A 24,989-nucleotide genomic window follows, 5' to 3' on the forward strand; every position below is an offset into this window, starting at 1 on the left:
GTAGCCATCTGAATTGTATACAAAAACACATTTTAAGTAGGATTTCGAGCACAAATGTGCATTTAGTCGGTACAAAATTTATTTTGCATTTCTTCACAAAATAGAGGTTACGGTTTATTAATGTTCAAGTAAAATCCAACACATTGAGATTGTTCATGAAAAGAAACTACAGCTGCTTAAATCTTTGGTATTTAGGAGACGGTCTAAACAAAGTGCTCTGATATTTTCCACTTCAAACGGTCCAAATTCAATCCAATTGTTGTACGAAAAAACAGCTGTTAATAGCCATGTCTCACGTTAGCGACATGTGCACTTATGAAGAATACATACTTAAAATATGTAAACAACAATGAAAGGGGGTCAGCTTATTAGTCACTGGTGCTTCTTGGCTGAAAGTCCCGCTCGTGCTAAAAACACTGGAAGCAGAGCCAACGCTCCCAAAGCTGCCGCCACCAGTGGCCGATAAAACAACCAACCGGCTGCAATGACGAGGAGAGAGAGCGAGGAGGAGACGGACAGAGCGAAGATCTTCAGCCCAGCTGACACCACGTCTCTGAGGACAGGAACCCAGTCCACTGAGGGCATAAAGAAGTGGGAGACATAAATGAGTCCAATCTACAGAATATCACACCAGTGAGTACACCTTTCACATTTCATCTCAAGAAATTAAACTTTCTATTACTAAATCCAAGACTTTTTGTGTAGTAAGTACATTTTATTTATAAAGTGGTTTTCACCGATAAAAAAATTACAAAGTGCTGTACAAAACATAGGTGAATTAAAACAACAGGGGCAACATCATAAAAAGTTCAAAAGTCCATGACCTAAAGTTTTTCTAAAAAGAAAAGTCTTCAAACGTTTTATAAAAGAGTAAACACAGTCAAGCTCACGGAGGGACTGGTGCAAGTCATTACAGAGTCTGGGGGCTACGGCCTAGAATGCCAGGTTCCCAAGGGTTTTAAAACGAGTTTCAGTGATCTTTAGGAGACCCTGGCCTTAAGAGTAGGGGCACAACAGATGAGCGATATACTTAAGGGCCTCACCATGCAACGCACGGAAAGTCAGGACTGATATAGTATTGAATGTGTGCATGAGTGGAGTGGGAGTGGGAGTGGTCGTGTACCTAGAGTGTAGATGATGCGCATAGTCAGCTGAATGCTGAGGAACATAAGTGCCCATCCCGCGGCTCGCAGTCCCCATGTCTTCATGTTGTTGGACTTCTGTTCCCTCTCAAACACCTCCTGCACAACGGAAAAGTAGATTATTCATGACCTGTTGGCATTTGAATCGATAGTTTACTTTCACTTCTGAGTCATTTGCAAGTAATGCACTGTAGTATATTGTATAGTAGACTGCATGCAGTTGCAATTCCAAGATGTTAAATGGCAGTAGTGTAAAGGCTATACACGGTTTTGCTTTTGCCAGGAAGTAGTCATTGCCACTAAGCTAAATCTTGTCTTTTGTTGATCCCTAAAAAGTATTCATACTGTAAGTATTGTACTTATTACACACCGGCTGTTTGATTGTCACGTGTATCTTAGGTGTACTTTCGAACAACCAAATTTGGAGGTGTTGAAATTGCAATGTAAAATCACTCATGCTAATCTTTAGCACAGGGCTCACCAAAATGGTGCCCATGGGCACCACGTCGCCCCCAAGGACGACATGAGGTGCCCGCAGGCCTGTTGTATAAAAAGCACAACTCAGTAGTGAGCTACGTCTAAAATTTAATTTTATTCTGTTGTCTTTTTTTAATCATACTTGTATTTACAGTACAGGCCAAAAGTTTGGACACACCTTCTCCTCATTCAAAGCTTTTTCTTAATTTTCATGACTATTTACATCGTAGATTGTCACTGAAGGCATCAAAACTATGTGGAGTTATGTACTTAACAAAAAAAAGTGAAATCACTGAAAACATGTTTTATATTCTAGTTTCAAAATAGCCACCCTTTGCTCTGATTACTTTTTCGCACACTCTTGGCATTCTCTCAAATATTTTCTTCTTCCTAGGGGGGCATAACAGAAAATATTTGAGAAGCACTGCTTTTGGCTGACCTCAACAGAGAGCTCCTCCAGGTACAAGATCTCCAAGACATCCCCTGCCTTGGTCCTGAAGGGCTTCAGCTGGTCTCCTTTCTGCTTGGCCACAACGCTGACCTGGGACAAGGTTTGTCTTATCAGTCACATGACACTTTCTTAGTTGGAACCCGTAGTTTCTAGCGCGCACATTTGCAGCACTTACAGTTTGGGCAGGGCCGAGGCTGGATGTCTCACCGCAGAGTCCCGCAAAGGAGAATCTCACGCGGACATCTCCCACCTTCCAAAGTGTAGCAGTGATGAATAAAATAAATAAGGCGGTGCATTTAAATGGCCCCTTACCTCTGGCCTCTTCGGGTTGTGGGTGTGATAGAAATAATTGTCACTGATGGTGAAGAGTTGGTCCGAGTCCGACGACGTAGAATCCCTGAGAGTCAGCGTCTGGAAGTTATTCACCTGCTCCACCAGTCCTTGGTGAAAGTAAACAATGTGACACACGCTGAAGTCGCTGCAGTGATTGATTGATTACCTTTCGACAAAGTGAAAGGTCCTGCGCGGACTTGGGGAGCTACGACTGTGACACTCTCAGCTGCCATGGCGCTGAAATGAAAAAGATGACACGGACGTTTGCTGCAAAAACAAGGTGGGAATGTAAAAGCTAATGCGATCAATCACCTCGGGTTCTGATGACCTATTTCCTTATCAAAGTTGCGACTGTTGATCAGCTCTGCTTTCCACTCAGTATCTAAGGACAGGAAATGCGTCACGATCAATTATGCAAAAAAAAACAAAAAACTATTTCACATTACAAATATAAATATTAGGGATTTGCCGATCAGTTTCGGATGATTTTTGTGAAAAAGTACGCCATCGCTGATTAATGCCGATCACACATTTCTGACACTATTTTTAGTCCCCTAGCTGACAAGCGACTAGCAGCTACTTATGTGTGTCCATACAGTGTGGCGCTGCTCCACTAAGTTAATAATAATCACCTCCATTACGACAAATAAACTGCATTTCTTAGTATCATAAGTATCGTTACCAAGTAACATTATCACTGGAAGATGTGGCTAAATATGTTACACAATAAGATCAAGCCAGTAGTGGGCATCCTAATAGCTAAGCTAGCTTGAAACAACACCAAGAAATAGGTACTTTGTAAAGTTTAGGAAGTGTCGATGAAAGCACATTTAGCAGAAAGTAAATATTAACAAGAAATTAATAAGTAGATTAAGTTAGAGAGATGCCAATGTATCAGTCAGTACATGATTGATACTAGAGTGATTAAAGCAAAATTTTATTTTCTCATAATACATATGAATTGTTTTAATGTTTACAATTTCAGGAAATAATTCCCTGGACACAGGAGGACTTTGAGGGCAAAGCCAAATGATTGAAATTATTATTAGATAGTAGTTTTTAAATCGCAAAAAGCCGCTGCCTGACCAGGGCTCAGAAAATCTGTAGAAACTCCTCCCACTCCCACCAAGGACTGTTTTCACTGCTGGACTCTAGAAAGAGGTTCCGCAACCTGAGTAGCAGAACCTCCAGGTTCTGTAACAGCTTCTTCCCTCAACCCATAAAACTCTTGAACGCATCATAATAATCCCCTCAATTCCCCCCAAAAAACGGATTAACTCGCTGGACTATAAAGACAATATAATATACATCCATAAACGTGGAAGCATATGCAAAAGTGCAATAGATTTATCTGTACAGTAATCTATTTATTTATATCAGCACCTTATTGCTCTTATATCCTGCACAACAACGAGCTAATGCAACAAAATTTTGTTCTTATCTGTACTGTAAAGTTAAAATTTGAATGACAATAAAAGGAAGTCTAAGTCTCTAAGTCTAACAATTTCAGGGAATAATTCCCTGGACACAGGAGGACTTTGAATGCAAAACCAAATGATTTAAATGATTATTAGATAGTATTTTTTTGTTTAGTTCGTGTACTACTGACTTTGTTTTGCTCAAACAATTGTATGTAATAAAAGAGAATAGGTAACTAGTTTAAATATTGTGTTGATATTGTTAAACTGTCCAAAACACGTACCATTAATAATATTAAAAATGTACGGCTATCACATGGCATCGGTATGCAATTGTATCGGCTGATCTAACTCATGGATCATTGGTGTCAGAATTGGAAGCATAAAACCCTGATCAGAACATCCCTAATAAATACTAAGTGCTTCATCAAACTACTCACTGTAGGAATAGGTGGTCTCAGTTTTTGTTTCACCGTGCTCTTGGTAGTCCCTAATAATGAAAGTGCGTAATATTTTGCAATATTCTGCTTTGAAAACAAAAACCTGTTCAGGCCTCACTCTTGAGGATTAAGAGTTGGCAACACTCACTTGCTCTCCCGGTACTCCACCCACTGATACATCTCCACCTCCCTCTTCAGCTTCACTGCCTGCACGGATACTCCGTAGTTGGGGTCATGCAGGGGCTGTGGGTGCACACACACACAAACTAGCACCTTGATGATAACATTCATTTAAAAAAGCGATGGCGTATCATCTACCTGTGAAGTGCGTAGCTGCGCAGATAGGTGAACCAGGGAATCATCGTTCTGCGGGTCGAGGCTGGCAAAAGCGTCCACTGACACGACCAGAGCGAGACCTTCGTCGAGGGAGTACGCCGTCTTCAGAGCCCGTCCCTAAAAACATAAACTAGTCATATCTCTTACAATTACACGCACAATATTGCTCTGACAGTGTAACCTCTGATTTCCGCAGCATGCGGAATCACAGCGAAATGTAGCCTCCACGGAACGGCATTGCCATGTTGTCCGGCAATCCCCCACCGCAGTTGTGCTGTTGAGGCTACGCTGTGGAGCAAAATAGCACGGACTTCTACGAAATCTCGTAAATCGGTGCATAATCACGTCACTGTTGGCGTTAACGCACTTTTTGTGTCTGTCTATGAAATCAGAAAGAACGCGAATTTCCGGGACGCAGATTTTTTTATATTTTTATCGATTATCACTTTCCACCAGTGTTTTGTTTTGTTTAGATTTGCCGGGTCAAATTTCCGTTCCCGTTAATTGCGTTTTTATTGGTCGTCTTCAAAGTAATGAACTTTATATACAAATATAGAAAAAACTACCGGCAGCGGTAAAGTTTAGATCCATGAAAGAAAGAAGAAAGTGAATGAATGTTTATAACTGAATACATTTACATATGCATAAAAATTTACATACATAAAATAATTTTTTAATGAATTAAGTAACGTTTATAACAACCTTTTTCCAAAACACAATATAGAATGTGAGATATAACAGGATTTATCATTTGTTTTCAAAACGGTTACAAAAAAGTGGGACCCCAAAAATATACTGTGGGCCCCCATTTTTATGACTTGATGGGGTCCCTGGGACCCCATTTTGAAATTTCCTAGCGCCAACACTGCACGTGATACAGTAAAAACCGAAGTAAACACTGCAGAACGTCTTGAGCTTTGCCGTCCATCAATAGCCACAGGCGGGCGCCTCTGTGACGGCATTGACTTGATTTGACTTGTGGAAAAGACGACAGTTTTGCCATGCAGAACGACAACTTCATTTTTTTTGTAGCAAGCAACAACACATAAGTAACATCGTCCCTGGTGAGCAGTTTATACACACACACACACACACACACACACACACACACACACACACACACACACACACACACACACACACACACACACACACTTAATTTGACTCCTACAAACCCCTCGCCTGCTTCCCCAGCCCCTGTATCAGCCCAGAATATGCCTGTAAATATGCTTCTTAAATTTTGGACATCCAGAATCAGCACGTTTTATCCATTTGTGTTAACGAAGTGAAAATAACGTCAAAAAACATTTGACAAGTTGACTTCATGTCCGACCCCGCCCATTAGGACGTTTCAAAGTGTAAAATTAAATCCGTCTTGAAAAGTTAAAGTACCAATGATTGTCACCTTGTGGTGAAATTAACCTCCGCATTTGACCCATCCCCTTGTTCACCTCCTGGGAGGTGAGGGGAGCAGTGAGCAGCAGCGGTGGCCACGCTTGGGAATAATTTTTGGTGATTTAACCCCCAATTCCAACCCCTGATGCTCAGTGCCAAGCAGGGAGTTAATGGGTCCCATTTTTATAGTCTGGTATGACTCGGCCGTGGTTTGAACTCACGACCTACCGATCTCAGGGCGGACACTCTAACCGCAAGGCCACTGAGCAGGCTAGACGGACTATTTATGTTAAAAAATAAACCGGATTATTTATTTTGTGTCTGTGCTTGACTTCCTGTACAACACAAGCAGATTTTAGCTAAATTGATCCACTATGTTGCAGAGACCGGGAAAAAAAAGAAGCTCTGCATGTGTTTAGCGCAGGTATACAGAAAGGAAACAGCCATGTCGATGCCATTACACAGGAAGTGGAAACGGACACGTTGACTTGACTAATACGTAAAGAGTTCGCCGCTGTGGCGATGACGTTCCGCTGCCATTGCGCATCCTGTGGGAATCAGAGGTAAGGGTGTCCATACCTCATTGGTGAAAAGAACGTATATGGAGAGGAAAAACAGCCCGACTCCAACTAACGTTCCTCCTGCTGTGTCACTTAATCTTTGCAGGAATCCTGGGTTGGTTTTCGTCTTTACACACGTGTGAGAGTCTTTGCCTGAAAACTGAAACACACTTTATGTCAATGCCACTGGAAACTTTGTGACTTAAATTTTGCTGACGACTAAAATCTATTTTTCATATCTGATATGTTTTGAGTTGAGTTTGAGTTTATTTGGAACATGCATGCATACAACATGATACATCACAATTTACAGTTTCTCTATTCAACATGTTCGAAAAGGAGTAGGAAGAAGCAGAGCTTATTTAATCCTACCCCTTTTCCTTTGCATAGCAGTTGCTAAAACTTTTGTTCACTTTCTGTTCTCAATTTATTCAAAATATACTCCATAGGTAATAACAATAAAAATAAATAAATACAAAATAATTGGTGAAGTTATATTTCATATGGTGAGATGAGTAAGATTATCTTGAAAATGAATGGATGGATGAGATAAATTCAGAATGTTTATCATGGTTCTTCTTTGTATTTTGTAAACACCTTAAGTTTGAAGAGTTTCTTGAAGTGGATCATGTTAGTACATTGTTTGATTTATTTGCTTAATCCATTCCATAATTTAATTCCACATAAATTAAATGGTAAATGGGTTATACTTGTTTAGCGCTTTTCTACCTTTAAGGTACTCAAAGCGCTTTGACACTATTTCCACATTCACCCATTCACACACTGATGGCGGCCACGACCCATCAGGAGCAAGGGTGAAGTGTCTTGCTCAAGGACACAACGGACGTGACTAGGTTGGTAGAAGCTGGGGATCGAACCAGGAACCCTCAGGTTGCTGGCACGGCCACTCTCCCAACTTCGCCATGCCGTCCCCATACGGAAGGTCTTAAGTGTTGTACGTGCTTACAAATGTTTTAAATTACATTTTTCGCTAAGATTATATTTCTCTTTTGTTGAGAAGAATTGTTGTATACTCCTGGTTTGCTTAGTGTATAATTTTAGCTGTTTTCAAATTCACTATGTCGTGGAATTTCAGTATTTTTGATTCAATAAATAAAGGGTTTGTATGTTCTCTATATCCAACATTAAGTATTATTCTAACTAATCTTTTGTGTAACACTTTTAATGTGCACTATTGTATTGAAAAAACTAAACATTTACAGCTGGAACCTGTTTCCCACTTAAACTGACACGCCTCTTTTTGTGATCCTTCATAACTATTTATGCACACTTTACCAAATGTAAAGCGAATATCAGGTGGCAAACTGTACATTCAATTCAAAACGCTTATATATTGAACACATAATGCAGTAGTTTTAGCTGCTTTTGTCATACGTTTAAATAGCTCGCTAGCTAGCGAGTTGTTTAGCAAGTTCGACAGCCCCAGCGCTAACATTACAACGACATGACTAGACGTCATTATTGATGAGTTAAATCCATAGTTATGAAAGCAAAAACTCACCGTGGTCGTTGAAGATGTCATGTTTAACAAGAAACATGGAAAAGTTGCGATGTGCTAACGAAGAAGTCAGGAACTAAACTTGAACGTGCTTATTCTGATCACCAGCGTATCCCGATAGAACTTTGATGTAAGCGAAGTAGGCTTTTAGCAGCATAGCTTATCACACACTATACCGGAGTGTACTGGTGTGAAATCAAGCGCACACGTTTTCAAGTAAAACAGCATATTCGTGATGCTTTATGGGTAATTGAGTTTCTTCAGCTTACTGCTTTGTTTAAAAGTGAAGCCTTCAAACAATACAAAAAAAGTAAATATCAACGATTTTAGTTCAATGTATTTGTTACATGATATTTAAAATGACACTTATTGATGATTAATGAATTATAATAAATATATAAAAGCAAATGATTATGAAAGTATTGTTTAATTCATGGGCAGCACGGTGGTGGAGGGGTTAGTGTGTCTGCCTCACAATACGAAGGTCCTGAGTAGTCTTGGGTTCGGTTCTGTGTGGAGTTTGCATGTTCTCCCCGTGACTGCGTGCACCCTCCGGGTACTCCGGATTCCTCCCACATCCAAAGACAAGCACCTGGGGATAGCTAGGTTGATTGGCAAAACTAAATTGGCCCTAGTGTGTGAATGTCAGTGTGAATGTTGTCTTGCTCTGTGTTGGCCCTGCGATGAGGTGGCGACTTGTCCAGGGTGTACACCGCCTTCCGCCCGACTGTAGCTGAGATAGGCTCCAGCGCCCCCGCGACCCCAAAGGGAATAAGCGGTAGAAGATGGATGGATGTTTCATTCATCTTCATTTTAATTATGCACACTTTCTTTTAAACATTTGTTTATCAAATTTGAAAGCATATACGATTTAAGCGGTACAATCACATATTAAATATTCTTTTTTACCCAAACACAGAATATAAACATATATATACAGTCGCGATCAAAAGTTTACATACACTTGTAAAGAACATAATGTCATCTTGAGTTTCCAATAATTTTTACAACTCTTATTTTTTTGTGACAGAGTGATTGGAGCACATACTTGTTGGTCACAAAAAAAACATTCATGAAGTTTGGTTCTTTTATGAATTTATTATGGGTCTACTGAAAATGTGACCAAATCTGCTGGGTCAAAAGTATACATACAGCAATGTTAATATTTGCTTACATGTCCCTTGGCAAGTTTCACTGCAATAAGGCGCGTTTAGTAGTCATCCACAAGCTTCTGGTTGAATTGTGAGCACTCCTCTTGACAAAATTGGTGCAGTTCAGCTAAATTTGTTGGTTTTCTGACATGGACTTGTTTCTTCAGCATTGTCCACACGTTTAAGCTAGCACTTTGGGAAGGCCATTCTAAAACCTTAAATCTAGCCTGATTTAACCATTGTTTTACCACTTTTGACGTGTGTTTGGGGTCATTGTCCTGTTGGAACACCCAACTGCGCCCAAGACCCAACCTCCGGGCTGATGACTTAAGGTTGTCCTGAAGAATTTGGAGGTAAACCTCATTTTTCATTGTCCCAATTACTCTCTGTAAAGCACCAGTTCCATTGGCAGCAAAACAGGCATAGAGCATAATGCGACCACCACCATGCTTGACGGTAGTTTTGGTGATCCTGGGATTAAAGGCCTCACCTTTTCTCCTCCAAACTAATTGCTGGGTATTGTGGCCAAACAGCTCAATTTTTGTTTCATCTGACCACAGAACTTTCCACCAGAAGGTCTTATCTTTGTCCATGTGATGTCGGATGAAACAAAAATTGAGCTGTTTGGCCACATCGATTGTGTTGCTATCATTTCTGAGTTATTAATTACGTTTCAAATGAGCATCATGAATTACGCTTCACTGCCTCTGGGGGGCGGTAGACTGACTGGTACACCTGTGGTATTGATATTATGCATCTCATTATGTGAATCATGAACTATTAAAAGAACTGTAGTAGTCATTGGTGTAAATTGTGTTACAATTACAAGTTCAGAACAGGAAGTGAAAAAATGTGTTAGTAATTGCTATGAATTAGAAATGGTGTAGGATTAACTAAGCTTTGCTTTTCTTACTCCTTTTCGAATGTGTTGTAAAAAGAAATTAACATATGTAATTATTATATGACATATTATATTGTATCTGTTTACATGTACAAAATAAACCAAACCATAACCATAACATACATATATACACATAATCATATATATATATATATATATATATATATATATATATATATATATATATATATATATATATATATATATGTATATATATATATATATATATATATATATATATATATATGAGACAATAAAATGTTTTTTTTTAAAAGCCTAATTGTTCTGTGTATTTTGTAAAGTTTGTGTTTGGGAATATGCCGATCGATTGGACACCGATCAGTATCTGCCAATTTTTGTGAGAAAGTATGTGACTGGCCAATGCTCAATTATTACCCGTGTTGGTATCAGCCGATCTCACTCATGGATGATCGGTATTGGACTTGGCAGCGTAAAACCCTGATTGGTACATTCCTAGTTGCGTTAGGTTTTTGAATTCGAATAACATTTTTGTTGTGTTCATCAACTAAATAGAGACCATTTTACAGAATGATTAAAAGATTATGACATTTTCTAGTCAATGTATAGGCAATAACAGACGTTTATTTACTTGGTATTGGATCGAAAGGAAGCGGTAGGAAATGGATGGATGGATGGATCGAAAGGGACTAGCGGTAGAAAATGAATGGATGGCTGGATCGACACCAGAAAGCCATATCAGTTTTGTTTATCCCTTACGGCTGTAAATCATTTTGTACAAGTGAGTTGTTTTTTGAAGCTAATGCAAAATGCTAATAGAAAGACGTCAATGTTACGACATCCTATTTCAGAATAAACAATGTCTGTTTATATGAATATACGTATATTACAGTGTATGAATATAATATTGTACATGGTAATTGGGATTTGTTATATATTGTATATATATCATATGAATTTATCATTTATCATTTATATCAGGATATGTATATATATATTATGTAAATATTACATATATGTTATATTTTATATTGCTACTATGATGCATTTTCAGTCTACTTTATACCTTTTGTTTTCGCCCTCTTTTAGTGCCTTTGTGTTGCTTATCCTCTCCGTCCTTATCCTTTCCATCCTAATTGCAACTGAGCTACTTTGTGGAACAACTTTTCTTGTGGATCAATAAAGTTTGTCTAAGTCTAAGTCTAAGTCTGATTGGTGTGATCTTTGTTACACAACTCTGAATTTTACTCAAAATGTCCTAAATTTGCGGACATCAGAGCGCTAGCTACAAAAGTGGCAACAGGATACACTGTTCTACATGCCAATGTAGCATCAGAATTAAGGTAAAATGCTTTGATGGAATTTTTCAACTTGACAGCCTCGTTTTTTAATGCACAAAACCCATCTGATTGTAATTTAGTGGTTGCAATAAGTGCGACACGACAACAGGGATTTAAGGCCTCCATGTCTCTGCACAAAGTCCTGGGATGATTAGGGATGAATGCTTCGGATTTATGGATGGTGTTGGAGTTTACATGGGGCAAGGACATAGCCATTGAATTATGTCATATGCCACGCACACACACAGTGGTGCTGCAGGACACGCATATAAGAGGCTTAAGCGCGTGAAGGACACAAACGAGTGAGGTAGAAAGGTGTAGTGCATGGAGATTTGACATTCACAAACAAATTGAGTCTTTTGAACGGCTCTTTTAAGTAAATGATAAAAAACGATTCCCGGTTGTGAGTCATGGTTCATTTGGGAGACGTTTTTAATGCACATGAAAATTTAGCACCGGCAATTGCCACCCGACTGGCAACTGGAATAGAAAATGACCCAAGAGTTAAGGAAACATAGCATTTAGATGAGCTTTTTTTATAAAAAATAAAAATATTTTTACATATAAATATATATTGACGAGGTTACTGTGGTTTAGCCGTTATACAGTGCTCAATACCGGGGTAGAGCGGAATATACGTTAGGTCAGGAAAAAACACAGAGGCTATTTCATCCCTTCAAGCCTGTTTCGCAGGTTTCCCTGCTCTTCAGGGGGGTTTATAATCTTTCACAGGTTTCCCTGCTCTTCAGGGGAGTTTATAAACTCCACCTATAAACATTCGCAGGTTACCCTGCTCTTCAGGTGGTTTATAAACTCCCCTGAAGAGCAGGGAAACCTGCGAAACAGGCTTGTAGGGATGAAATAGCCTCTGTGTTTTTTCCTGACCTAACGTATATAATAATATATATACGTTTTTTTAAACTATTCATTTTTGTAACTGTATTTTTATTTGGATTTACTGTTCAGGTTCATAATCCTAAAGGCTAGTTGTTCAAGCGTGCACACCCCATTTTTATTGTTGTTTTCTTTATTCTTTCCATATCTATGAATGCATTTTTTTTTAACTATCATTTGTGTATTGTTTTCTATATTGTTGAAATGCTACACGTTTTTTTTAGGTGAGGGGACATTAAAACTAGTGATGTCACTGCCAAACCATATATATGGCACCGCCTCATGAAATGTTTACATTGAAAACGCAACAACCAAAAAATTATAGCAAATATTTCAGAACAATGCCTACCAATTGAGTAATGTTTGTGTAAATTAAAATATTCTGATCTACATCTTGATACTAGTGATTGTTTTCTTGATTAAAAAAAACAAAACGTTAAAAAACTATAATAACGAGCCAGTCTTTTGAACAGCTCTTTGAAAGGAATGGCTCCTCAAGATTTGACTCTTCAAAAATCTAATTTCTAGTAGTGCACAATTTATTTTTTTTACATGCGGAAGCATCTTAACATTCTTTGTGTGGTTGCAGAAATTGTGTTCATTATTATGTTGGTCTCTTATCTAAGTCAATCTAAACTAGGGTAACACAATATAATAAATTTGCACACATAAATCATTTAAATGTATCATTTAGACATATAACACATGGTTTATTTACAAAATGAAAGCTGATTTCAACAGAGTTTTAATGCGGGGACAGTCCAGCTCTTCATGTCCTGTTTGGTGTGGTAAATAAATAAAAAAACACCTGAGGAAAAGCATCACCGTGAGATTATTTGTGAAGCTCTCACTCAAGCGCTGCTGCCAACAGTCCTGGTTTTTGCTTCACATCACCTACTCCTCATCCATTATTTTCAACTCTGTGCTGCTGCTGAAGGACGGAGGGATCAGACCAGCAGCTGCGACTCTGTGCTCATTTATCAGGAAGTTGAAGGTGGCACATGCGTTTGGCTGGAGGAAAACGCAACAAAAGGACAGCATAAAAAAGTTTGTACATAATTGGTATATTTACATTTGTATATGATATATTTACATTTGTATATGATACAGTTTATATCAGGTATATCACCTTTTCTACTGAAGGCCACACACTTAAAAATGAGGGCATGCGGGGGCCAATATTTTTTAATTTCAAAACCTATACATCATACTGTAGAACAGGGGTCACCAACCTTTTTGAAACCAAGAGCTACTTCTTGGGTACTGATTAATGCGAAGGGCTACCAGTTTCCATCCATCCATTTTCTACCGCTTATTCCCTTTGGGGTCGCAAGGCGCTGGAGCCTATCTCAGCTACAATCGGGCGGAAGGCGGGGTACACCCTGGACAAGTCGCCACCTCATCGCAGGGTCTACCAGTTTGATACACACTTAAATAAATTGCCAGAAATAGCCAATTTGCTCAATTTACCTTTAACTCTATGTTATTATTAATAATTAATGATATTTATCTTTGTGGAAACACTGATCATCTTGATTTCTCACAATAAATATACATAGAAACAGATAAATATCAACATGCAACACTTTATTTTTATATTTTCTCTAAGTGCACATTTTTCAAATTGAACATTTTCAAATGATCACTTCTAAGACAGTCTTGTGAAATCACAATATCCCATTTTAACTAGCTAGCCACTAATTTTTTTTTAACAAATCATGAATTACTTTGCACCATGTTTGTACAAATAATAACTCATGTAAAATACAAAAGTCAACTCTCAAATTTTTAAATAAATCATGTCACACTTTGAACTGAACACCAAATATGTTATCTGTTTCTTTGTCAGTTAGTGAAGACCAAGTATTTAAAATATTTTCTTGGATTTTCAAATTCTATTTGAGTTTTGTCTCTCTTAGAATTAAAAATGTCGAGCAAAGCGAGACCAGCTTGCTAGTAAATAAATAAAATTTAAAAAATAGATGCAGCTCACTGGTAAGTGCTGCTATTTGAACTATTTTTAGAACAGGCCAGCGGGCTACTCATCTGGTCCTTACGGGTTACCTGGTGCCCGCGGGCACCGCGTTGGTGACCCCTGCTGTAGAGACATTTTTTTTAACCTTCAGGGCTCCCCACAAGTTTGGAAGCATTTCAGTCATAAAATTCTTAAAAATAAGTCATACATAATTATTTTTTTTAAACGCCTAAATCTCTACATCAACTTCAGATCTATCTGTCCATATATATATATATATATATATATATATATATATATATATATATATATATATATGTGTACACCCCTTTGTCCACAACTGCGTGAGCAAATAGTCAAACAGTTTAAGAACAACGTTTCTCAAAGTGCAATTGCAAGAAATTTAGGGATTTCAACATCTACGGTCCATAATATCATCAAAAGGTTCAGAGAATCTGGAGAAATCACGCCATGTAAGCGGCATGGCCGGAAACCAACATTGAATGACCGTGACTTTCGATCCCTCAGACGGCACTGTATCAAAAACCGACATCAATCTCTAAAGGATATCACCACATGGGCTCAGGAACACTTCAGAAAACCACTGTCACTAAATACAGTTCGCCGCTACATTTGTAAGTGCAAGTTAAAGCTCTGCTATGCAAAGCGAAAGCCATTTTACAACATCCAGAAACGCCGCCGGCTTCTCTGGGCCCGAGATCATCTAAGATGGACTCATGCAAAGTGGAAAAGTGTTCTGTGGTTTGACGAGTCCACATTCCAAATTATTTTTGGAAATATTCGACATCGTGTCATCCGGACCAAAGGGGAAGCGAACCATCCAGACTGTTATCGACGCAAAGTTCAAAAGCCAGCATCTGTGATGGTATGGGGGTGCATTGGTGCCCAAGGCATGGGTAACTTACACATCTGTGAAGGCACAATTAATGCTGAAAGGTACATACAGGTTTTGGAACAACATATGCTGCCATCTAAGCGCCGTCTTTTACATGGACGCCCCTGTTTGTTTCAGCAAGACAATGCCAAGCTACATTCAGCACGTGTTACAACAGCGTGGCTTCGTAAAAAAAGAGTGCGGGTACTTTCCTGGCCCGCCTGCAGTCCAGACCTGTCTCCCATCAAAAATGTGTGGCGCATTATGAAGCGTAAAATACGACAGCGGAGACCCCGGACTGTTGAATGACTGAAGCTCTACATAAAACAGGAATAGGAAAGAATTCCACTTTCAAAGCTTCAACAATTAGTTTCCACAGTTCCCAATCGTTTATTGAGTGTTGTTAAAAGAAAAGGTGATGTAACACAGTGGTGAACATGCCCTTTCCCAACTACTTTGGCACATGTTGCAACCATGAAATTCTAAGTTAATTATTATTTGTAAAAAAAAATAAAGTTTATGAGTTTGAACATCAAATATCTTGTCTTTGTAGTGCATTCAATTGAATATGGGTTGAAAATGATTTGCAAATCATTGTATTCCGTTTATATTTACATCTAACACAATTTCCCAACTCATATGGAAACGGGGTTTGTAATTGGAGCCTTTAATAGGTCAATTAATTCATGACAACATAGATTTTGATTCGTTATTTTTTGAGCAATGACAATTTTAAAGGGGAACTGCACTTTAACAAAAATGTTTCCTATCGTTGACAGTCATTATGAGAGACAAGATCACACGTCTTTTTTTTTTTTTTTTTTGGAATTCTAAAGATGATAAAAAACGTTTGCTAAACGTGGCTAATGGGAGTCACCGTTGAAGCCTTCAAAACCCTCTAAAATAACTTCAAAACTATCAACCTGTTGTATACACATTGCCAGTATATATATATATAATACCAAAAATGATTCCCGGGCGCAGCCAGCGCTGCTGCCCACTGCTCCCCTCACCTCCCAGGGGGTGATCAAGGGTGATGGGTCAAATTCAGAGAATAATTTCGCCACACCTAGTGTGTGTGTGACAATCATTGGTACTTTAACTTTAACTTTATAATATACTGGCAATGTGAACATACACATTTATAACAATATGTAATATGTTTAATATTTACCTTATTTTGGTCATTTTATGCATTACCGGAACGTCTTTACTTTGCTCTTTTATTTCCGTTTCCTTAGCAGCGCACTTCCGACTTCCAGGCAACAAATGTGTGTTTCTACTTCCGGAAACAAAAGCGAGTGTGTTGTAATCATGGCAGACTTGGTAACAGACAACAAAGACAACAATTTTTGGACAAATTAGTATTGACAACCTTATCTTTTTAAACCTGAATATATGGAGGATGAACTGCTGGTTATAGCAATGAGCACGAAGAGAGAGTGAAACATTGGAGCAGATGGAAGCTGAGAGAGTGAGGTCGGCGTGACTTGCAGGTGTAAATGTGGAACTTGGAGATATGCTATGCCGACATATATGGCGTGCTAACGCAAAGTGAACTTGAAAAAACTTCCCCAGTCAGCTGGACTAAACAGATACTGTCCCTTGAGTGAGTCGCTGTTATAATGATCATGGTACATGCAGAAAATCATGCGTGTTCTTACGACTACATACACTGTCGAGCTAGCTTTGTACAAACAAAACATAAAATGTGGTGTAATACTTTACAGGTACTGTAATATGATTGTTCATGTTTTCAGTCAGTACAGATTGGTGTCCTATCGCAGTGTGTTGTGCATTATAAACTCAAAAGCAATTCAGCTATTGACGCAAAAGTTAGCTTACCTCTTGCCATAGCTAGCTTGCGGCTAATGCTGAAGTATGCCGCCGCAAGAAGATGTATTTCTACACTAGATAGAACAATTCCTTAGAGTTTGTTTGCTCTTACCAAAACAATGTCGCTGCAGCTTGGTTATTACACAGGTTACAGAACATAAATGAAGTATTGTTGTCGGTTTGTGGATGCATTTTCAGAGTGATTTAGAGGCAGAATGGATTGCTCCTCTTTGCTGCATTGCCAGCCACCAAGAACGAGACGATTTTTACAAATTAGAATGGGAAAGAAAATGTTTTGTCTTCTTGTCTCTCATAATGATTGTGAACGGTAGGCAATATTCCTAAAAAGTGCAGTTGCCCTTTAAAGAAAAAACAGACAGCATGGCAGATTTATGTTATAGGAATCAACATTGCAACTTTTTCCCAATACATTTCACCAGTTTGCTCTTCATTACACTTTGTTGAGTATGCTGTATTTCTACTCAATTCCCACAAACTCCTGTTCATTTTCATGTGAAGTATAAATGGATATCCCAAATGTGCGGGCTTAAGTGACAGTTACCGTGTCTTGCACCTCCACGGCAATGCCTTTGCTCTTGAGAAGAGCCAGGACTGAAGGATGAATGCGTTCAAGCCGTGTCCCCGTGCCCAGCACCAGAATCTCTGCACAATAATACCACACATGACATGCACGCCTTTTTTGTTTTACAAAATATTAAATAAATAACTTCAATTTATACCTATATGGGGTACAAGCATGTGGAAAAGTGACACACTTTCTTCTGTGATGTCTTTAAAACTCCCAACCTGCAAAGTGACATGTAGTAAAAAGAAGAAAAGTGAAAACAATAACAGTAGTAATATTAATATTGAAGTGTACCTTCCATTGCAGGATGGCAGGGGGTAGTACAGCACAAGGCCCAAACACTCTGTTTCCATCAATGTCGAATCCCTGGGTACTGTAGCTGTGGATCATGATGCCGCTGCCAGGTTCCTTCTTCATGATGGACACTGACGTACGCTGGTACATCTCATCATCGCTCGGGCCCAAACGATGACCGCGGGACAAAAATTGACTGGGAGAAAAATGAAATGTAAACAAGAATTTCTTCTGTAATCTTTACAAAAAACAGGCTGCCATGTGAAGTGTTTTAAAAGCCAAAAGAGACAGAGCCAACTTGCCAAATACCAAATTTCCTTTTGCGTAACTGTGACTATTTACTTGAAGTAGAGGCTCCAGCACCCCCCGCAACCTCAAAAGGGACAAGCGGTAGAAAATGGATGGATGGATAGAGTAGTATTGTAATACTGGACCTGTTTTTGCAAACTACAGGGGAATGTAGTTACTGAAAACTCCACCAGATAGAGCCAGAGATAAAGCAGGGAGTTTAATGATTATTTATAGGATATCTAAATAAAATTTAAAAAATATGAATGGACACCTTTCACTCAATTAATAACAACAGATTAATGTATACGTTCATTATAATACAAAAATAAAACTAACTATGTTGCCAGGTGTTGCGATCAAACCGGCCAGAAGCCCATCCATCCATCCATTTTCTACCGTTTGTCCCTTTTGGGGTCACTGGGGTGCTGGAGCCTATCTCAGCTGCATTCGGGCGGAAGGCGGGGTACACCCTGGACAAGTCGCCACAGGGCCAACACAGATAGACAGACAACATTCACACACTAGGGCCAATTTAGTGTTGCCAATCAACCTATCCCCAGGTGCATGTCTTTGGAGGTGGGAGGAAGTCGGAGTACACGGAGGGAACCCACACAGAAGCATTTTATTTATATTAAATTTGGTCATCATATAAAACAGATGTCTAAACCTTTTCCGCAGAGAGCCGCATACTGAGAAATGAAAGAATGAGGAGGGCCACTTGATGCATTTTTATACATTAAAAATGCTACAACCACACATCGGTGCACATCCTATATGCTAGGTTATTTGAAACCAACATTTGTATCCTAGCGTTCGTGTTATAGGTGACAAAACAAATAGTTGCTAGTCTTATATCAAATATACCTCATTATTAATGAATTCATTTATTTTCTGACATGTCGAGAAGCTACTAAGAAACTGGCTGTGGGCCAAAAATTGCTCCTGGGCCACACTTTGGATACTGTGTATACTGTGTCTGAAAGATCCTCCTCAATTCCAAATAAACATACAATAAATAGTATATCATTGTTGAATATCAATTGAGCGTATCTGCAGTATCCTTTTTGTAAAAGAGTTGGCAAAAGTAAATAACAAATGAAATCTAAATCTTGGCTGGCGTGCTGTGTTGTAATGGAAGAACATAGGAAAGTCAGTCTTTAAATGCCTCCAATTTTAGTCTAATTCTACCTCAAAGGTGACTTAAACATGGTAAATTCTTGATTGAGATATACCTGGTAAAAGTCGGCGCCTTTACGGAGCAAAAGATTAACCGCTGCGATGATCTCTGAAGGAGGATTCTGGAACAAACCAATGCGGCCATGTTGACAGCAGCAGGGGGACGACAATCTGTGTGACGCTGACAGTCTGTAAGAGTCTTCCGGTGTTGTGTAAGTAAAAAAAGCACACTCGTTGGTATGTATTTTATTCACATGAATTATGGTGTAAATTACACTATTTGTAAATGTTGTATCCTTGATTAAAAAAATAAATAAAATATATATATATAAAGGAAGAATAGCTCCGCTTTCGATTAGTAAGCCTAGGGTTGCCTCTGATGAACAAGAGCGCCCCAAGCGGGATGTAATGGTAATGACTAACAGCAGTCATGTGACCACTAGAGCCGTATTGTAAATAGACCACAGGCGCCATGCCTTCGTAACCTCTTTAAAAACTCCACGAAAGGTCACTTATTCCCGTTCAGGGACTAATTATCACCCTTCAAGGATTCTCCGCACGGTTCCGCTTCGTCCGGGCGGAAAGTGTTAAAAAAACAACATGTACCGGACTCTGTACGCCTTTCGGTCAGCCGAGCCCAACTCGCTGCACTTCTCTGCCGGAGAAAGCTTCCTAATCCTGGAGAGGAGCAACAAACACTGGTGGCTGGGCTCTCGGTGCAGCTCCGGTGAGACCGGCTATGTCCCCTCCTCATACATCGAAAAAATTCAGGTAAGCAACACTTGGGATCTCCTGATTCTTGAAATCAATGGTGAGGGCATCGGCCATGGTGGTGGTGGGACAGATGGGCCCAAATATATGTCTTTCTACAATTCAGCATGTGTTAATATTGATTGCAACAACCTCTGTATGAAAGGAGCAAAATCGTTAAATAAAAGAGTTTTAAGTCAAAAATCCTTCTGTATGACACAGCTCGTTGCAGTTTTAAAGAGCACAGTACTTCATAAACGCTCGTCAAAGATCCTCGGTATGACAAGAGCGAATTTATGTTTTTAATGGTCTACTGCAAAAAGCCTAGTCAAAGATCCTTTATATGACAGGAGCACTGTGGTGTTATTAAGGAACGACTGCCAAGGACGCTAGTCAAAAAACCTTTATAGGCGCATTGCTGCTGTTTTTGTTGTCAAAGACATATTTAGGACATCCATCACAAAGCCTAGTCGAAGATCCTAGTCGCTACAAAATACACCCCGCTACCACCAAACCCCCCATACACCCCCCCCCCCCCCCCACACACACACACACACACACCCACCTTGTAGCTCCCGGAAGAGTTAGTGCTGCAAAGGGTTCTGGGTATTTGTTCTGTTGTGTTTATGTTGTGTTACTGTGCGGATGTTCTCCCAAAATGTGTTTGTCATTCTTGTTTGGTGTGTATTCACAGTGTGGCGTATATTTCTAACAGTGTTAAAGTTGTTTATACAGCCACCCTCAGTGTAACGTGTATCGCTGTTGATCAATTATGCGTTGCATTCACGTGTGTGCGTACAGAAGCCGCACATATCTTGTGACTGGGCCGGCATGTTGTTAGAATGGATGAAAAGCGGACGTGACGACAGCTCGTAGAGGACGTTAAAGGCAGTGCCTTTAAGGCACGCCCCCAAGACTGTGGTCCGGGTGGACTACGAGATATAATGACTGATGAACACCTTCGTTCGATAATGAAGGTTGTGTGAGCAGCAGCAGTGGCCACGCCCAGGAATACTGCCCAAAACAGCAATTCAAATCTGCTGAAACAGCTACAAAAGCAACATGCTTCGACAAAGCTAGTAAAGAGAGACACAGACTCCGATGCCACTTCAGCTCCACCTAAGGATTTTAACGGAGGCACTGCGAGCCAGGACAACATTGATAGAGCCATTGCAGCGTATGTGCTAGAAGACATGCAGGCTATTTCTACAGTGGAGTCACCCGCTTTCAGGCAGATAATTAGCATGATACCGGCGTGAAACAGCAAATGGCAGGGAAAACATGTTCCAAGTACCTGGACAGTGAGTACATAAACATGGAAAGCGAGCTAAAGAAAACACTCCAAACTCTGCATCTGCTCATCATTCAGCACTGAAGGTACACACTCTGTCATTTCTCTTATATAGTCTTTCATTCTAGACTTCTAGAGTGTTTGATTATCACATCACTCTAAATGTATAGACTATAAAGTTCACAAACATAAAGAGGGATCCTAGTGGGCCAGGCCAATCTTTCCTTTTCTCTAAACTAAAACTGGGGAAATGTGTAGAGTGTTCTGGGCTTCAGTACAGTGTTGATCTCATGAATACAAACCCCGTTTCCATATGAGTTGGGAAATTGTGTTAGATGTAAATATAAACGGAATACAATGATTTGCAAATCCTTTTCAACCCATATTCAATTGAATGCACTACAAAGACAAGATATTTGATGTTCAAACTCATAAACTTTATTTTTTTTTTGCAAATAATAATTAACTGAAATAAACAGGGGGCGTCTATGAAAAAGACGGCGCTTAGATGGCAGCATGTATTGTTCCAAAACCTGTATGTACCTTTCAGCATTAATTGTGCCTTCACAGATGTGTAAGTTACCCATGCCTTGGGCACTAATGCACCCCCATACCATCACAGATGCTGGCTTTTGAAGTTTGCGTCGATAACAGTCTGGATGGTTCGCTTCCCCTTTGGTCCGGATGACACAATGTCGAATATTTCCAAAAACAATTTGAAATGTGGACTCGTCAGACCACAGAACACTTTTCCACTTTGCATGAGTCCATCTTAGATGATCTCGGGCCCAGAGAAGCCGGCGGCGTTTCTGGATGTTGTTGATAAATGGCTTTCGCTTTGCATAGTAGAGCTAATCACCAAAAATGATTCCCGGGCGCGGCACCGCTGCTGCCCACTGCTACCCTCACCTCCCAGGGAGTGGAACAAGGGGATGGGTCAAATGCAGAGGACAAATTTCACCACACCTAGTGTGTGTGAGACAATCATTGGTACTTTAACTTGCACTTACAGATGTAGCGACAAACTGTATTTAGTGACAGTGGTTTTCTGAAGTGTTCCTGAGCCCATGTGGTGATATCCTTTAGAGATTGATGTCGGGTTTTGATACAGTGCCGTCTGAGGGATCGAAGGTCACAGTCATTCAATGTTGGTTTCCGGCCATGCCGCTTACGTGGAGTGATTTCTCCAGATTCTCTGAACCTTTTGATGATATTATGGACCGTAGATGTTGAAATCCCTAAATTTCTTGCAATTGCACTTTGAGAAACGTTGTTCTTAAACTGTTTGACTATTTGCTCACACAGTTGTGGACAAAGGGGTGTACCTCGCCCCATCCTTTCTTGTGAAAGACTGAGCATTTTTTGGGAAGCTGTTTTTATACCCAATCACGGCACCCACCTGTTCCCGATTAGCCTGCACACCTGTGGGATGTTCCAAATAAGTGTTTGATGAGCATTCCTCAACTTTATCAGTATTTATTGCCACCTTTCCCAACTTCTTTGTCACGTGTTGCTGGCATCAAATTCTAAAGTTAATGATTATTTGCCAAAAAAAAATGTTTATAAGTTTGAACATCAAATATGTTGTCTTTGTAGCATATTCAACTGAATATGGGTTGAAAATGATTTGCAAATCATTGTATTCCGTTTATATTTACATCTAACACAATTTCCCAACTCATATGGAAACAGGGTTTGTACATCTTATTTTCGAATTCCTTGAGAGAGAAAAAATGCCTGGTTAGGCATTGTGTATGTCATGTCGGGGCGGTATAGCTCGGTTGGTAGAGCGGCCGTGCCAGCAACTTGAGGATTGCAGGTTCGATCCCCGCTTCTGCCATCCTAGTCCCTGCCGTTGCAAGACACTTTACCCACCTGCTCCCAGCGCCACCTTAGATATTGGGTTTCACAATGTAAAGCGCTTTGAGTCACTTGAGAAAAAGCGCTATATATATATAATTCACTTCACTTCACATGTGTGCCTTCCTTTGGTGAAGCCAGGTTTACAGCTATATTGTTATTATGCTATTTGTTACTTATGTATGTTATGTTGCAGCTATTTCAAATAGTTTTGTCAATTTGTTCTGGCCTGAAATACATTGGCCCTTTGAAACATATCTTTGTCTTTGTGTGTTGTATGTAGAGCACATTGCTTAGCAGAGTTCAGTGATGCAAATGCATGTCAAGTTGATCAACAGATTGTATTATTCTCCAGTGCAATAACAGTACTGAAATGAAGGCTAAAAGGGCATTAATGGGAGCTTTAAAAAAAAGAAGTAGAAAAAGTAATGAAATAGTTACTTTTCACAGTAACGCATTACTTTTTGGTGTAAATAACTGAGTTAGTAACTGAGTTACTTTTGAAATAAAGTAACTAGTAACTGTAACTAGTTACTGGTTTTCAGTAACTAACCCAACACTGGTTACATGGCCTTGTCTTTTCACAACACTCAGTAAACGTTTGGGAATTGAGGAGACCAATTTTTGAAGGTTTTCAGGTGGAATTCTTTTCCATTCTTGCTTGATGTACAGCTTAAGTTGTTCAACAGTCCAGAGTTTCCGTTGTCGTATTTTACGCTTCATATTGCGCCACACATTTTCAATGGGAGACAGGCCTGGACTACAGGCAGGCCAATCTAGAACCCGCACTCTTTTACTACAAAGACACGCTGTTGTAACACATGCAGAATGTGGCTTGGCATTGTCTTGCTGAAATAAGCAGGGGCGTTGCTTGGATGGCAACATATGTTGCTCCAAACCCTGTATGTACCTTTTAGCATTAATGGTGCTTTCACAGATGTGTAAGTTACCCATGCCTTGGGCACTAATACACCCCCATACCATCACAGATGCTGGCTTTTAAACTTTGCGCCTATAGCAATCTGGATGGTTCTTTTCCTCTTTGGTCTGGAGGACACGACGTCTACAGTTTCCAAAAACAATTTGAAATGTGGACTCGTCAGACCACAGAACACTTTTCCACTTTGCATCAGTCCATCTTAGATGAGCTCGGGCCCAGCGAAGCAGGCGGCGTTTCTGGGTGTTGTTGATACATGGCTTTCGCTTTGCATAGTGGATTTTTAACTTTCACTTACAGATGTAGCGATGAACTGACAGTGGTTTTCTGAAGTGTTCCTGAGCCCATGTGGTGATATCCCTTACACACTGATGTCAGTTTTTGATGCAGTACCGCCTGAGGGATCGAAGGTCACGGGCATTCAAAGTTGGTTTTCAGACCTGCTGCTTACGTGCAATGATTTCTCCAGATTCTCTGAACCTTTTGATGATATTACAGACCATAGATGGTGAAATCCTTAGATTCCTTGCAATAGCTCATTGAGAAATGTTGTTTTTAAACTGTTAGACAATTTGCTCACGCATTTGTTCACAAAGTGGTGACCCTCGCCCCATCCTTGTTTGTGAATAACTGGGCATTTCATGGAAGCTGCTTTTATACCCAGTCATGGCACCCACCTGTTCCCAATTAGCCTGTTTGCCCTTGGGATGTTCCAAATAAGTGTTTGATGAGCATTCCTCAACTTTCTCAGTCTTTTTTGCC

The 24,989-nt window shown here is 39.7% G+C and overlaps 3 protein-coding genes across 4 annotated transcripts in view; 1 reads left to right on the forward strand and 2 right to left on the reverse strand.

Moving 5' to 3' along the window:
* Window positions 1–37: 37 nt before the first annotated feature.
* On the reverse strand, window positions 38–8,282 carry LOC133578362 (transmembrane protein 43). Its single transcript, XM_061932731.2, has 12 exons — window positions 8,075–8,282; window positions 6,572–6,712; window positions 4,580–4,714; window positions 4,410–4,504; window positions 4,262–4,311; window positions 2,716–2,785; window positions 2,570–2,640; window positions 2,383–2,510; window positions 2,246–2,320; window positions 2,059–2,160; window positions 1,124–1,241; window positions 38–575 (listed from the first exon to the last, which is right to left on the reverse strand). The coding sequence occupies exons 1-12, from the start codon at window positions 8,093–8,095 to the stop codon at window positions 373–375; spliced, it is 1,209 nt and encodes a 402-aa protein (XP_061788715.1). The 5' UTR covers window positions 8,096–8,282; the 3' UTR covers window positions 38–372.
* Window positions 8,283–13,022: 4,740 nt separating this feature from the next.
* Window positions 13,023–19,564, reverse strand: ndufaf3 (NADH:ubiquinone oxidoreductase complex assembly factor). The gene is made up of 5 exons (XM_061932341.2): window positions 19,446–19,564; window positions 17,923–18,118; window positions 17,783–17,849; window positions 17,605–17,705; window positions 13,023–13,347 (listed from the first exon to the last, which is right to left on the reverse strand). The coding sequence occupies exons 1-5, from the start codon at window positions 19,532–19,534 to the stop codon at window positions 13,231–13,233; spliced, it is 570 nt and encodes a 189-aa protein (XP_061788325.2). The 5' UTR covers window positions 19,535–19,564; the 3' UTR covers window positions 13,023–13,230.
* A 244-nt stretch (window positions 19,565–19,808) lies between these two features.
* nckipsd (NCK interacting protein with SH3 domain) overlaps window positions 19,809–24,989 on the forward strand; it is a 39,767-nt gene continuing 34,586 nt past the window's right edge. For both annotated transcript variants that reach the window (XM_061932182.2, XM_061932183.2), the window contains exon 1: window positions 19,809–20,160. In XM_061932182.2, coding sequence (XP_061788166.1) covers window positions 19,990–20,160 — 171 coding nt within the window. In that variant the 5' untranslated portion in view covers window positions 19,809–19,989. The remainder of the gene's footprint in view (window positions 20,161–24,989) is intronic.

Source organism: Nerophis lumbriciformis, linkage group LG38, assembly GCF_033978685.3.
Source record: "Nerophis lumbriciformis linkage group LG38, RoL_Nlum_v2.1, whole genome shotgun sequence".
Taxonomy (NCBI): domain Eukaryota; kingdom Metazoa; phylum Chordata; class Actinopteri; order Syngnathiformes; family Syngnathidae; genus Nerophis; species Nerophis lumbriciformis.

Coding starts and splice junctions, on each gene's coding strand:
- ndufaf3 (XM_061932341.2), bottom strand. CDS start 19,534: ATGGCCGCATTGGTTTGTTCCAGAATCCTCCTTCAGAGATCATCGCAG. Junction 17,706..17,782: donor CATGCTTGTACCCCATATAG/GTATAAATTGAA, acceptor ATTATTGTGCAG/AGATTCTGGTGCTGGGCACG. Junction 13,348..17,604: donor CCGTGGAGGTGCAAGACACG/GTAACTGTCACT, acceptor GTTTTCCTCCAG/CCAAACGCATGTGCCACCTT.
- LOC133578362 (XM_061932731.2), bottom strand. CDS start 8,095: ATGACATCTTCAACGACCACG. Junction 2,786..4,261: donor TGAGACCACCTATTCCTACA/GTGAGTAGTTTG, acceptor TCCTGTCCTTAG/ATACTGAGTGGAAAGCAGAG. Junction 1,242..2,058: donor TGGAGGAGCTCTCTGTTGAG/GTCAGCCAAAAG, acceptor TCCGTTGTGCAG/GAGGTGTTTGAGAGGGAACA.